The sequence below is a fragment of the Maniola jurtina genome, chromosome 16, assembly GCF_905333055.1.
Source record: "Maniola jurtina chromosome 16, ilManJurt1.1, whole genome shotgun sequence".
In the NCBI taxonomy this organism is placed as follows: domain Eukaryota; kingdom Metazoa; phylum Arthropoda; class Insecta; order Lepidoptera; family Nymphalidae; genus Maniola; species Maniola jurtina.
This window is the reverse complement of record NC_060044.1, coordinates 3,755,880-3,771,034: the sequence shown is the minus strand read 5'-3', so window position 1 is coordinate 3,771,034 and position 15,155 is coordinate 3,755,880. Positions and strand designations below refer to the sequence as shown.

At 35.5% G+C, this 15,155-nt stretch overlaps 1 protein-coding gene across 2 annotated transcripts in view; it reads right to left on the bottom strand.

The window, feature by feature from the left end:
• LOC123873158 (inositol-trisphosphate 3-kinase B) overlaps positions 1 to 14,953 on the bottom strand; it is a 60,822-nt gene extending 45,869 nt beyond the window's left edge. The window contains exon 1 of one of the 2 annotated variants that reach the window (XM_045917878.1): positions 14,382 to 14,953. In XM_045917878.1, the coding sequence (XP_045773834.1) occupies positions 14,382 to 14,822 (441 nt within the window). In that variant the 5' untranslated portion in view covers positions 14,823 to 14,953. Of the gene's footprint in view, positions 1 to 4,412; positions 5,089 to 14,381 lie in introns of those variants that run through there. The other variant, XM_045917877.1, reaches the window with a different exon arrangement.
• Positions 14,954 to 15,155: the final 202 nt, after the last annotated feature.

The following is a 15,155-nucleotide window of genomic DNA, read 5'->3' as shown; positions in this document are numbered from 1 at the left end:
TATGTGTTTTTTGAATTGTATTATGTTACGAGGTTAATGAGTAATATTATGTGCCTTCAAATAAACAAGTATTAAATAGGGACTTTTAAAGTGTAGTGGGACCCTAAAAAAAAGTAAATAAGGCGAGATTTGAAGGCTTTTTGTCACTCTCACTGACGCACGCTAGTAAAAAGTTAATTAAATAAGTTCTTTGATCAATAATACGAGAGCAAAAAGATAAATTGAATTTATCGACTCCTGCTGGTTTAATTCCAATCTCGACGATAGATCGATCGAGTAGCAAGATCAATTAATCTTTGTTTAATTTTTACCGTTACATTACTTAAATAATTTTATTTCACATAGGCTAATCAGCTTATATACCTATCTAACTATTAAATAATGTAACAAGTGTAAATTAAAAATTTATAACACCCCCGACGATCCAAAGTATTTGAGTTTTCCAAAACATCATTTTCAAATAAATAATTATGTATTTAGGCAACGTCCTTCTTGACAGCTTGACATTTGTCTATTCATATTGACATAATATTATGAACCTAACGGTTATCTAACCTTCTTTTCTACAAGAAAACTAGAAAAGAGCTAATAACTCTTAAACGGCTGAACCAATTTTTTTAGATTATAGCTAAGAACACTCTCGATCAAGCCACCTTTCAAACAAAAAAACTAAATTTAAATCGGTTCATTCGTTTAGGCGCTACGATGCCACAGACAGATACACAGATACACAGATACACAGACACACAGATACACACGTCAAACTTATAACACCCCTCTTTTTGGGTCGGGGGTTAAAAAAAAATTGTGCGTCAGATGATATCAAAAATAAAAAACCGGTCTAGTAAAAATAGAACACATTAAAAGACTCCATATGAAGCTTTTTACTCAGAAACTAACCTGTATACTTAATTGCCAACGCGAAAACAGCAAAAGTAGCTACCTACTTACTTGAAAAAAAAAAATACATTAGATTAGCGTTACTTTACAAAAGCTTTAAGATGCCCACGCACTTGAACTGAACTGCAACTGAACTGCGCGTCGCGGCAGCGCCCCGCACGATATTCTCTCCAGCCGCGACGCGCGGCAGTGACGCGCTACGCGGTACCTTTGCCCTGGGATTTTATTCGCGTGACTTACCTAACTTAAACTTATAAACGTTTTTCAAAGGTCTCGTTGGAAATTTTCTAAATGGTTTCTTATCATAGAGAGAGAGAGATAGAGAGGGAAAAACAGTTTTTTCTTCCATTTTTAATATTAAGAGAAGATTAAGAGATTCAAGATTGAATAGGCATCTTCTAGGCAAGCGCGCCCCATCTTACGCGACATCATCACTTGCCAACAGGTCTGATTGCAGCCAAGCGCTAGTCTTGTCCGTACAAAATATCAAGTTTTTGTCAGTTTCACGTTATATGTATTACTTTGAAAGATAGTACTAGATCATAGCAATAACCTTAACAATTAAACACATAGAAGACAATACTAACGCATGATATGCGTGCAAAAAAGAGGTTAGTGGAACAGTTGACTACCTAACGGTGAACGCACTGCTGTCTGCTTCTAACTACCTATAGGTATAGTTACATACCTAACAGCGGTGAAAGTCAAATGTGATCTACTGGCAACATCCTTTCTCATGGCGAGCATTTCAAAGATTTTTATTTGTTTAGGTCCATCACTTAGGCTTGGTCACTCCGATGTGAGATCCCCATTCCAGTACTTTGGACCCCAACCTTTACCAGTTTTTGGAACTAATTGTAAGCATATTTCATTGAAATTGTTTAGAAATCCAATTATCTACATAGCAAATATCCTAAATAGTTTTGCGTTCAATTGCGATTAATACAGATTGCAACCAATTATTGTGTAAAAATAAACACTCAAATAATAATTGACTTATTATACGTATATAAACACAATGGCGCTTTGATTATTTGATAAGAATGTAACTCAAATAAGGATAAATTAACAAAAGATACATCTATACTAATAAATAAAATTGGAGTGTCTGTCTGTAATTTCGAAATAACTACCACATATTTTAAAGTCATATGGTTATTTGAACGTTATCTGTCTGTCTGTCTGTCTGTCTGTTTGAAAAGGCTAATCTTCGGAACGGCTGAACCGATTTTAACGGGATTTTCACATACAAGTAGAGGATTGACCAGGGTGTAACATAGGCTACTTTTTTAACCGACTTTCAAGAAGGGAGTTGTGTTTTTCTACATATGTACACCGAAATCTCCGAAATTTCTGAACCGATTTGCGTCATTTCTTTTTTAATCGATAGAGGAACTTTGCGACATTGTTTCATAAAAAATTTGGAGTCCAACTCCTCAATCCTGATGCTGCAGGGGATCTGACAATCCACGCGGGCGAAGCTGCGGGCATCAGCTAGTAATAATTAATAACAAAACAGCAGCAATAATTGAGTTTTATTATTTGTAATACAATAACACGTGACTCATTTGGCAGGAGTTTAAAGTAAACAAACTTGGCCTTGAGAAGAACAAGTAACTGTTTAAGAAACTACCATTGACACAGATGTAAGCGTATGCAAACTTGCTAGAAAGAATCTTGATAAATACACGCGTAGTATGCCGACTCTGGAGGATAACCAGTATTCTAATAAAAACTAGTATTTGATGCCACTAAGCCAATTACCATTAACAATCACGTGACATTGATGTTTATGCTTATATTATTTTGTTGAAAATAATATAAAACCAGTATAAAATAACGAACGTACACACACAAATTTTTCACGATTGTAAATCATGCAGTTCTTAAACAAATAGAAAAGGAGCTACATACCTACCTTTTTGGGGTTATTAAATTTACATTAACATAATATTATAATCTAATAACGTATCTCATTAATAGGTAATTTAAAATAATATTCTGTCATTAATAAGCACAGATATAGAAGCAACGTCTTTGAGGCACATAGATATACGAACTGGATAATGTTATCTAAGTAGAGTAAAAGTTATAACTTATAAACTAAACACTATGCTAAACAGTAGCGAACAAGTCATTAGAAAAATTAAATAAGATAAATGTTGAGAGCAAAATAAATGTAGAAAATGTAGAATTGTAGCTACATAACAATTATGATAATCATGTACTTTGTTATCAAATACATTTATTAACAGTTATATTTTAGAACCGTGGGAACGATAAGTGTGAAATTACGTTACTAAATATCAAATTATACAAATTCTGGATATAGTAATTAAATTGATGATTCTAAAATATAGTCACCCATTTTTGCAGAAGATAATGGAATGAATGATGTTACTTATAAGCCTATGAAACTAGTTTATTTTGGAATTTGAACGCAACAGAATTAGCAAATTTTGCTTCCGTCCAAATCAGCAGCTTCCCGAATCTGCTTTCCAAACCGGTAAATATACCTAATCACAGACGTATCATAATACACATATACACTAGTTGAACTACAAATAAAATAAATGATTGGATATTATGATTTGATAAGTTTTTCTCGGGATTTCGTCCGCATGGATTTAGGTTTTCGAAGATCCTTTTGGAATTATTCTACTTTTATGTACGTTATTGAAAGAACCATACGAAATCTCAAGTTACCTTTGTGTACAGGTCAGACTCAGGGGTTTAAGCTGTTCATAAAACGACGTTTGACAGTCAGTTTTGTCTTTTATACATACATATCTATAGAATATACATACTACGAGTAGATCCTCATTCCAATCTATAATACTGGCTAAGCTAGTTTCTAATATTATTAGTATTAAACGCCAATATAATTTATCAGCGATAATGCTATAAGCCAATTCAATAACTCAGCTCTAGTACACGATCTGGTTTTTAATTATTATCAGTCCACTTTTTCTTTCAACGACCAATCACTACGGATTAAGCTTGCCTCTAAATTTTTTATTAAAGACTGCAATGTTAAGTAGGTCTTTGCAAAAGCGAATCTCTTTAAAATAATGAATTACTTCTCGATAATATTCTTGCTCAAGCCTTGCTTTTCTTAAAATATTATTAAGAAAGCGACAGACCTCTACTTTTCCAACATTTAAATTTTTATCGTGTTTAAAATTAATAGTGATGTTTCATTTAGTTTCCGAAAGCGTAAACGAGTATACTTATGTAAATGTCAGACTATAATAAGGTATTTATAAAATACGTTCAAAATTGTAGAACGTTTCGTAACATTAGCAAGTCTAATTGGCGTCGTTAACTTTGAATTCTTTTGTGCGAAATACTTAATAGTAGGTACTTATGTACTTTAGGATTTAGATAAATATGTTGGAAACCTGTGAAAAATGCTTAAATTAAACAACGACGGAAAGCCAACTGTATAGCGTAGATAATCTTAATTTATTCAACATAAACATTGAAGTACTTAGGTGGATTATGGAAATTACCTTTTGTATGGGGCGCGGGGGAGGGACGGGTTCAGGCGCATCGGAATCCCATTCAGAGCTCAGATCATCGCTCGACGCTTCCGTATAGTCCTCGGTCCACGGAACCTCTAACAAAGAACTCTTCATCTGATCGTAGCCAGGCGACATTGTAGGCGGCCCATAGCCAGGAGGCAAAGGGCTTGCTGCTCTACACTCCTCACAGTTACAAGGTTTAGGACCAAGAGTCTCTTTACAAGGGGATTCTCGCGAACTTGATTTAGATTTCCTTCTGGTATCGTGTTTCCTAGCTGTTCTTGGTGACAGTTTGTTATTGCATTGCGGTGGAATGTAATATCTCGTAGGTTCAGACGACCGTCTACCTGTGTCCGGGACTTCTATTTTCACCGGGGTGAGTAAGGACATCTTCTTCGTCTGCTGCCTCTCGGTATTGGCTGGCCTGTCGTCCTCCATGGTGAACCGTATGATGGGTATCGTGAAAGGGAAAGATTCGGGGCACTCCGGCATTATTGTGCCTAAGTATCACTTCACAAGCTTCCCGGTGGAATTCGGGAGGGGGTCAACGACATTTTCGATTCACAGTTATGAGGTTATTCGCACATTTTCAGTGAGTGCGCGCGTGCTGAGGGCGCCGGGCGCGGGCGTCGGTCGAGCACGCGGCGCACGGACTGCGCGTTTGCGGGAGCTGAGTGCTGACTCGGTTATACGCAGAAAATTCAACTGTGAACATTTATTTTGTATTCGACATTCGAACCGCGATACGCAAATGATAGCAAAGGTTTGCGTAACCGTGAATGTAACGAGGAATGTACGAATTTCGTTAATGTGCAGACGTAGAGTTTGCGTTATTTACACATTTTCCTTTAATAAAGTACGTTTTTACCTAATTTGATTATACCTCTTAATATTAATATAGTAAATAAATAATAAAAACTATTAATAAAGCTAGAGAAATCATCGGATTTCGGAGGCCAATAGAAGTTAAAGTGAAGATCTCTAAACTAATATCAGGTGCAAATGTATTGCTATCCTTTTCATAATGCTTTTGCAAAAATATAGCAAAAGATTCAGACCTTTCTGTGTGCAACGACCAACGACAGACCTATAAAAGATCCCTCCTACAATATGTGCAGCAGAAGAATTAGCCACAGTATCAGCGTATAGAGTGAATAGACCAGGAATAGGTATATTCAGAGTGTAACAACCATAGAGATAGAATAGATACCTATTAGATTATTATTAAAATACAATGTGCCATAAAAACAACCTTTAAGTTTGTTAACTACTTCAAGCTATTTCCGAGAAATAACCGTGATGTACAGAAGACAAACAGACAGACAATGCTCCTGTTTTCCATTACGGAACACAGTTTAACGGTATTACAGTACGGACCCCTAAACCAAACAAGCTTTCAAAAGAATATTCTACACATAGACTTCTAAATTAGCATCGACTGTGCGTCAAAGAAATCATTGTACTACACTAATACTATACCTACTTACTTAGACCCGATTTATAAGGCGGCCTTTAGATGATAGGTTCTACATCAAACAAATCTGTTAATCATTCATTCATCATCAATCATAGTCAGCTCACCACTGAGCTGCCATAGTCACGGTCGCTAAGTGCGAATTATCTTGACTGCAATCTCACCTGGTGGTTAGTGATGATTCAGTCTAAGATGGAAGCGGACTAACCTCGAAGGAGTATGGCAGTTTTCATTAACTTCTTTGGTTTCTACACGGCATCGCACCGGAACGCTAAATCGCTAAACGGCACGGCTTTGCCGGTAGGGTGGTAACTAGCCACGGCCGAAGCCTCCCACCATTTTTTAATTGCACTTTCATACTTTTCAGAGTTAAGTGAGTGCCCGAAATCTAATCCCGAACGCTCCGAATATAATATGATGAATGATTGGTAGAGCAAAGAATTATTCAGGTATTTCTCATATGTATTAGGTAGATCAGTCATTGCAATATATTATTATGGTATGTTATCCTCCACAGCACAGCAGCAATGACTGTGGCAAAACTGGCATTAAAACCAATCGTCTAATGTACGCTTAATATAGTTAGGTAAGTATAGGTACATAATATACCTATGTAAAATACGAATATTTTGTTGAAGTATCTAAGTATTACATAATATAAGAAGTAAATATTTATAAGTGACATTAACAGCTGGAGACTTTACAGTGCTATATTGAGACATTAAAGTCGACTTATAAGGTAAATTCAGCATGTTTCTAATGTCCACCGTGCAATATTGAATACCTACTTAAAACATTGATGTGCTATAAACTTTACTTCGTCTAGATATAAGTGCGTGTATATTTACGTCCCTCTTCTTCAATAGGTAGATAAAAATGTGATGTATAGGGTGTAACCAGAATGCTAGCAAAGACTTAGCGTCACTTGAACACAACCCAATACCAATATAAATAATTAATTAATTAAAAAATTAATTAATTAATTAAATAAATAATTGCCTTATTTTGTAGTTTTAGTGATTCAGTATTTTTCAAACCCGCAATGCATAGCGTGCAAATTCTAGTCATTGCCCGACTTATGATGCGGCATTGACTTCGAGTGGTCTACTTACGCATCGTTCGTAACCTCTAGCGCCAGTCAGATGTTTTATTTGCAATATATTGTAAACTTGTAAAAAATACAGAATTTCATTTATTTTTTCGCGTTTTTTTCTTATCAGTGATTATCAGTATTATCACCTGTCTTCGTTTTTGCTACCGTTCTGGTTACACCCTGTATAGCTACGCCTAATAAAGAAACTGACTAACTAACATCTAGCTCGAACCGGTAGTTGCGGATCTAGAAACTAGAAAACGTAAATCTTCACTAAGAAAGGATTTTTAAAAAATCATCCGAAGGAAGCCGGGGTCGGGAAATTTATTTAACTAGTATTTTACGTGCATTTTATCAGTTTTTGATCAACTAGTTGATAAGAAGATTGATTGAAAACTATTTCATTTAAATATCATCTCTCAGAAAGATCAATTTATTATTATTTTCAGCACACTTTCCCTACCTATTAATAAATCCAAAAACTTTTCCAAAAATTATGCAGCAAAGGTTTTTCATATTATACTTTTTTAATCTTATTTTATCTTTTGTTTGGTTAGTCTTTTGTGCCTACTTACCTAAATGTAATGTGTTTCTCGGTACATACACGAAAGTGTATAAATCTCAGATAGACTTATAGGTACACTTTATTCCTTAAATTTTTCCCGTAGTCCGAATCATTATTATTCATTATAGTTCGGACTTTATTATACCTACATGTATTTCACAACCTTAATCACAGTGAAAATAACTTCGCAATCATCTGTTACTTTTAACAAGTTTTTGTTAATTTTATTCGGTAAAAAAACTTTACAATTTCATAATTATTCCTAATTTAATAAAACAAGTTAAAAGAAGTAGAATTTCTATTTCAAATCGTAAGTAGTAAAATTAGGTATCTTCAGTTTTTCTTCGAATAGAAAATTCTACTACAGCTTTCTCTAGAACTAAAACTTATAAATGTATTTATTCAAGTGTTATGGCTACTATTAAAGTGTCTTAAGAAATTTATCTTTTTCCACTACACGAGATATTTCTCTCATAAAATGTAAAAGGGAGCCTGTTAATGGCAAAAAAGTTTATAAAATTATGTGAACGGCCGGACGAAATGGTCAAATGCACTATTCTGTATCGTAATCACGCAATCATTGCCTCTTGAATCTTGATGCCTTAAGGGATTTAAAAAATAATGAGCCTTTAAGCTCTGTTCTTGGATGTAATCATACATTATGGCTGACGTAAATAGCTACTTAAAATATTTGACCCCTTTATCGACCGCTTCTGTTCAGCAGCTGAAGCGGCGAATTTGTTGGAGCTAAGGCTTCAAACGAAACGCCCAGGGGCAGCTCAGGCGTACGAATGGAAGATCAAGCTACTTGCATTGCTAAGATAGCTGAAGCGTGTGCATAGACGTCAATGATACCTTAGAGTAGCTAGAGCGTGGGTTAGATAGAGATTAGAGAAGTATTAGAGCTGCGCCTGAATGCTCTTGTCTTAGCGATGGAACATGGATTGTAACTATGGGCCTAGTGAGAAATCTCAAAATCATTTAACAGGTTACGGAGAGAGATTGATTGCTTGTTCGAAATATCTGTGCGTTAAAAATATGAAAAAATGAGGTGATCCCTAGAAAAACTAAATAATTAAGCTCAATGAATCCCGAAGCTAAAGTAGCGTTGAGCGCTGCATACCTACCTACCTATAGCTCGGAGAACAGATAGGTGTTGGGCCTTGGGGTCTCTACTCTCTAGGTACTGAAATGGTGACACTCAAAAGCCACTCAAAGACCCCCATTAGTTGAAGGAAGATCTCAAACGAGTTGCTGGGATTCACTAGGCACAAACTGCACATGACCATGTCCAGCTGTGAGCGCTTATCGGTAACATTGACGACAGTTATATTAATTAATATTATTATAGTGAGTTTTGTAGACCTTTCTCTCCTTTTAGGTAAATAAAGGAGCTTCAAATACTTCATTAATTAAAGCCCCATAAATAATTCATTAAAGCTTATTAACTTAATTGGTTGGCATTGAGCTTTCCTTTCGAGATGTAATTTTATAGGCATTTTGTCGCCTTTTTAAAAATTGACGTCATTTTAAATACTTAAGGGTCTTTATTTTCAGGGCATAGTTTATCTGATTTTTTGTAATCATTTATGATATCAATTTGTCTGTCAGTTGATGACAGACTTGTTTGATTAATGTAATGTTGCTAGTGGTTTTTCCTTCAACTTATTTTGCACTAGCTGACCCATTCCGCTTTCACTCAGATGAAATTTTTGAAAAAAAAATCTATCATCGAACCTATATTACAGGTTTGGAAAGCATTTCCTAAATATTCAGTTTAAGATAAGTAGGTAGGTAGGTAGGTAGTTATATGAATTTTCTGAAGAAAGATTTTTAATGGTGACTAATTTGCTAGAGTCTTATAATAGGTATGACACTAAAAACGTAGATCAAACTATTGATTAAAATATCACTAAGAACAAAAATGCATTTTCTTGAAATTAATAATAGGTAAGTACATAAATTAAAAACTAAAACACGTAAATGGAAAGCCCCTTGTGGTTTTTGTGGTCAAATGTAATTTTATTAATCAGTTCAAAACTTGACGTTAAATGGCAGGGTAGAAACCTAAATCTTTTCAGCCACAAAATGATTTTGATTTATAAAAATCATACTTAAGTATTTTCTTGTGTGGATCATTGATAATAGATACACTATATTGCGTAACTTGAATAAAGAGAAGGCTCAGAACAAGATTTTAGATTTTCTTAGATTTCATGATTTCTCAATAATTCTAAATAATTTACATGAAAATAAAGTAATTTTTTTTCCAAAATATATAAAATTCGGCCCGCGGGATTTTCAAAAACCTGTTTCACGCTGACGAAGTCGCCGGCCTATCATAATGTAGTCAAACTCTTTTTCTTTTAATCTGAAAATAATTTTCGCTTGACGGTAAACCGCTTGACGCACTTTATAAAAATAAAAACATAAAAATGCTAAACGGTATGCACATTAAGTGGATGATAATTTATATCTTTGGTATGCCATTATATTATATCTGTCAAGATTTTTGCTTATTGGTCATTTCTTAAAATAGCAAGAGTTGTAAGAAACTAATTTTTTATTTTATCTTTTTATCATTAAAACTCTATTAGTTTATTGGGTATCTAATTAACTATCCATGATATTTTATCCATTGTTCTGTGATCCTTATATCTACATATTTATCATTCAATTGACTACTTTTTACCGCAGAAAAAAGCTTATGCCCTTACTAACGGAACAGTCCAATTTTTACAGCCTCATATTTTTGAAGTCGATTAAAAAAGAAAAACTCATCGGTCCAACGACCCCTCGAAAGTCAAAAGGTTCGAGAGAAAGGACCGATGATGACGTGCCAGAAACTAGTGACGCACGCGCATGTCTGGATAATATTCAAAACGTGTCCGGTGACGTCACTAGGGGCGCTCTCACTAATTTACATGAGCCGTAAACGCATTGCCATACAATAACCAAAGATGTTGCACAGTGCCACAGACAGATATCAACTCTTCTCTCTCTCTGTATATTTTTTATCTAGCCCGAAACAATTACTACTTTATTTTTAGACTAGGTAAATAGGTACGTATTTATGCACCTTACTCACAACCTGCACGGGGAAGCTGGGAGAAATCTCTGTTTAGAGATAAGCATTTCCTTTGTACATAGATTAATTTATCATAACTTTGTAACTACAATTTTGGTACATGAAAAATAAATATAAATATATAAATTGAAAATTAGGTATTGAAAATAGTTCTACTCTACCATTTGTAATACTGAAAATTAGGTTCACGAGTATCTACGTTCTATCACTGTGCACAAGTCAATTAATTATTATGTACGTATAAAATCTCTGAAATAATAAATTGCGAGACTTTACGCACAGATACTCATACAAGTTGAATTGTTTTTCATTTATCAACCGAAGGGCCTGCGTAGACGAGGGTCCATTGTCTACAGAGGACAACAATGGATCACTCATGAGCTGTATCGCATAAAGTAACGTACAAGATGGTCTAAACTCTAAATAATACGACGAAACACAGTAGTAAAACATAGTGACTTCTGCTCAGGCCATGCTGATCATGATTTTTTTTTTTAATATAGTCACAAGTCATAAAACATGTGATATATTTTTTTTTCGAACTAATATTTTTTTATTCCGAATTATATTAATATTTCGAATTATTTGCCACGCCTATCTAGGACCCTTCTGAAAATCTTGAATTAAGCGGGAAACCTGCACAGACCGATATCTCGGATTTTGTATATCAGTGACCGAACGTAAAATGTGTCAAAGTAAAAAAGACCCTATTTTAATCCATCAAAGTTCAAAATCCCAGGCATTAAATATAAATGACATAAAATACAAATACGGCGTGAATAACTACGCTCCTACGTCAGGCAAGTGGAGCGCATCGTTTTTACTTCATTATAAATGTTAATAGTAGTTGCCTGCTGAATAAGCCTGGTCATTGAATTGTCAGTAAATGGGTGGCACTTCCTGGTAAGGTCCGTTCAGATAGACCGGCTCGGAGAGCGTTTTTATGGTACCGCAGCCGATGGATGCCACTGGGACCCTATGTACTAAATCTCCGATGTCGTCCGTGAGCCAGCTGAGAGTAAAGCAGCGGGGCGAGGAGCGAGCAAGCCCTCTTACATACCTTGACCTACGGCAGCAAAGTAACAACCCCCTCTTGATTCATCAACATCGTCATTATAATCATTAGGTGTACCTAACCTTACCTTGTACCGTACAAGTTACAAACCATCGCCTCCTATATAAACTCCTATGTATAGAAAGAAGGTCTTTACCATCCTACTATTTTAAGCACGGGTCACCTCTCAGATTGAAACAAAACTTAGGCTACAGTCCAAGTGCGGATTGGCAGACTCCACACACGTTTGAGAATATTACCGAGATATCCTCTCAGGCAGGTTTCCTCTCGATATTTTCCTTCACCGTCATAAAGCAACCGATGAAATCCCTTCTCATTCTGAGAAGTGGCCTGTGCCCAGTATTTGGCCGGCGTTGGGGGCTTGTGATGATGATGATGATGAATAATCATATCAAATACCTAATAAAAAAATTATACGAAACGCGAAAAGCGAAATTTAAAAGGTTTATAAAAACTGCTTTGTTTCTTGAAGACAAGCTTTTTGTAATTTGAGCTTTTAAAATAGGAAATCAGCGCCATCTTAAACATCACTGTTAAACTTTGAAAGTGGATTAAGCGCAGGAATCGATGATCTCTACTCTGCGCCTGCGCACGCGGCGCTTTATTTAAAGCTTTTATGTGGTGTCACGAGATGGCGCTAGCGTACAATTATGTTACAATTTTATCTAGATACTAGATATTATATACATGAAAATAACAAAAAAAATGTTAATACTATTATCACACAGCTTTTAAAAGAAATATTTTTCATGACTTTTGCTATTCAAATACTTAAGTAAGATGTTAAATCAAAATTTATCCTGCGAGATATAACTATTATCATAACAGAGAGTTAATGACCTGTTTTACGTTTGTTTAGAATCTAAACTTATTCTTCTAATATTTCGGCCGTTTATAATGATTTATCAAAAGATAGATAAATTAATAATTTCAGCCTAAATATTGTTTTCCTATACCTTATAACAAAATTCCACAATCAATTTTGTGGATTTGCCTTTACACAAGTTTGAAAAATCTATTAAAAGTTTGCTCCTGAAAAAAGCATTATTATACAATCGAAGATTATGCAAATGATAAAAAAGCGTACATTTGGCTTGCAGCTCGCTCCAGTAATGCGAAGGACTGAATTTTCTTTTAAATACATGGCATAATAATTGTAGGTAGGTATATCAAATCTTTGAGAAGAGCAACCGCCGAGTTTCTTGCTGGTTCTTCTAAGTAGGAAAAGCATTCCGAACTACTGATAGATGCATTTGATGATTCAAAAGTAGGTAGGTACTGGTAAAAGTTTAACTGCATAAAAAAATATATTTTCTTTATACGGTAGGTTACTTATCCACGTGTTAGCGCGATAAATAAACTTACTGCCAGACTAAACACTGTCCGCTCTCCGGCGAAGGCGAAAATAATTTTTACGACCGGAAATTGAACCCGTGACGCTAGCGGGCCTCTGTCAACTGTGCCCACTGCCACTGCCAGCGTCACAGTACTAAAATTTTATAGCTCAATAAAATTTTACTATACCTTAGGCCTAACGTACGTACCTATCTGCCTATTCGATGTAATCGATTGTAGTTAGGTACACCTTTATACTTTACTAGCTGATGCCCGCGACTTCGTTCGCGTGGATGTAGGTTTTTTAAAATTCCCGTGGGAACTCTTTGATTTTCCGGGATAAAAAGTAGCCTATGTGCTAATCCAGGGTATAATCTATCTCCATTCTAAATTTCAGCCCAATCCGTCCAGTAGTTTTTGCGTGAAGGAGTAACAAACAAACACACACACACACACACAGACATACACACACAGACACACACACACATACAAACTTTCTCCTTTATAATATTATTGTGATTGTGATTGTGATGTGATACCTACTTGGCAACTATTTCATAGTAGTACGAGTAGGTACTGTACTAGGTAGTAGGTAGAGGTATCTAAGTATGATTACGTCTATAGTAAGGTAAGTGTTTCCATTATCTTTATTGGCTACTTAGGTATTAGGTATAGATCTGGCATAATCGCATAGTGATTAAAAGATCCTAAATAAATCAGAATTTAAAAAAAACTACTTAGGTACCTACCTATGTACTTAACACTTAGTTGTATAAATTGGCTGCACATGAAATATTCAAATGGATAATAAAACACTTAATTATATTTCGTTTGAAAACTTCAATAATTGAGCCCATAGATCGTTAACAAAGCTTTTGACGTTTTTGAGCTTTTTTACAGTAGGTAGGTAGGTGTAAGCTTTTAGAAACGTAGTTATTCGTTAAGTTATTATAAACCAAAAGCTATGTAGAGACTACTTCAAGGTGAAAATCTAGGGTGATAATAATTTTACTAAGTATATCTACTTATTTGAATGCCCTTAAAAATTTCACGGTTGAATTATTGCTCAATATCTAGGTAGCTTCCATAAAATCGCCAAGTACGGAAAACAATAAAGGCAGATACATAAATATTGGAACATCTCTCATTGATTGTAAAAAGTGCAAAAATTAAAATAGTGCTTATTACAAAATAAAAAAGGATAAAATGTAAATATTTACAGACACAGGGTCAGAACATAATTATTACAAAAAAAAATAGAAAATTAAAAGAAACATAACATAAATATAAATAAAGAAATATAAAATTAACAACAAAAAATACGTACCTTTCTAAGTCCTTTACTCGCATCCGGATTGGGGAGATAAAAGTCCACAATTCCCAACAAACAGTCGTCACACCGACAAACATCACTTGGCAGAGAGGACATCGATCCAAAACTGCTGCAACTGTCCATCGAGTCCGTTCGCACTAGCTTCCCCGTGCTCAGAGCCTCCATTTTGGCCACAAGCAAAGATTCCATGAGAGACCGCGGGCGTGCAGGGGACCGGGAACGACGCGGGAAGTCAGGGGACAAGGACAAAGTTCGGTCTAATAAATCCGGGGACAGCGGGCGGTGGCGAGAGAAGTCTAAAGATAGATCTGGGGTTAAGGCTCGTCGCGCTATGTCAGGGGACATCGGGCAGGGGACCAGGTCGCCCGACCCCGCCCGCGAGAGTGGCGGTGTCACGCTCCGACAATGGGACGATGTCATCTTGGATGCCCGCATTGGTTAGGCTTCCGCTATTACACTTAACACCTCACTGAGCACAATGGGTCTGTTTGTTTTTCCGTTTCGTACACTGGGCGTCACATGTTTTTTGTTATTTGTTTATTCTGTTTTTGTTGTAACTTTCTGCACTGTTAGTTTTGGAGTTATGCCGCTATACATGAGGGCAACGAGTCGTTTTTAAGTTAATTTTAGAAACAAAAACTCATAACTGGATGAATATAAGGCATTTTCAAATCTTATCTAGGTAGGCCCTTATTGCTAAGGACTAATACACATCTTTATCATACATTTGACGTGCATAAAAATAATGCAGATACCTAAGTAACTATT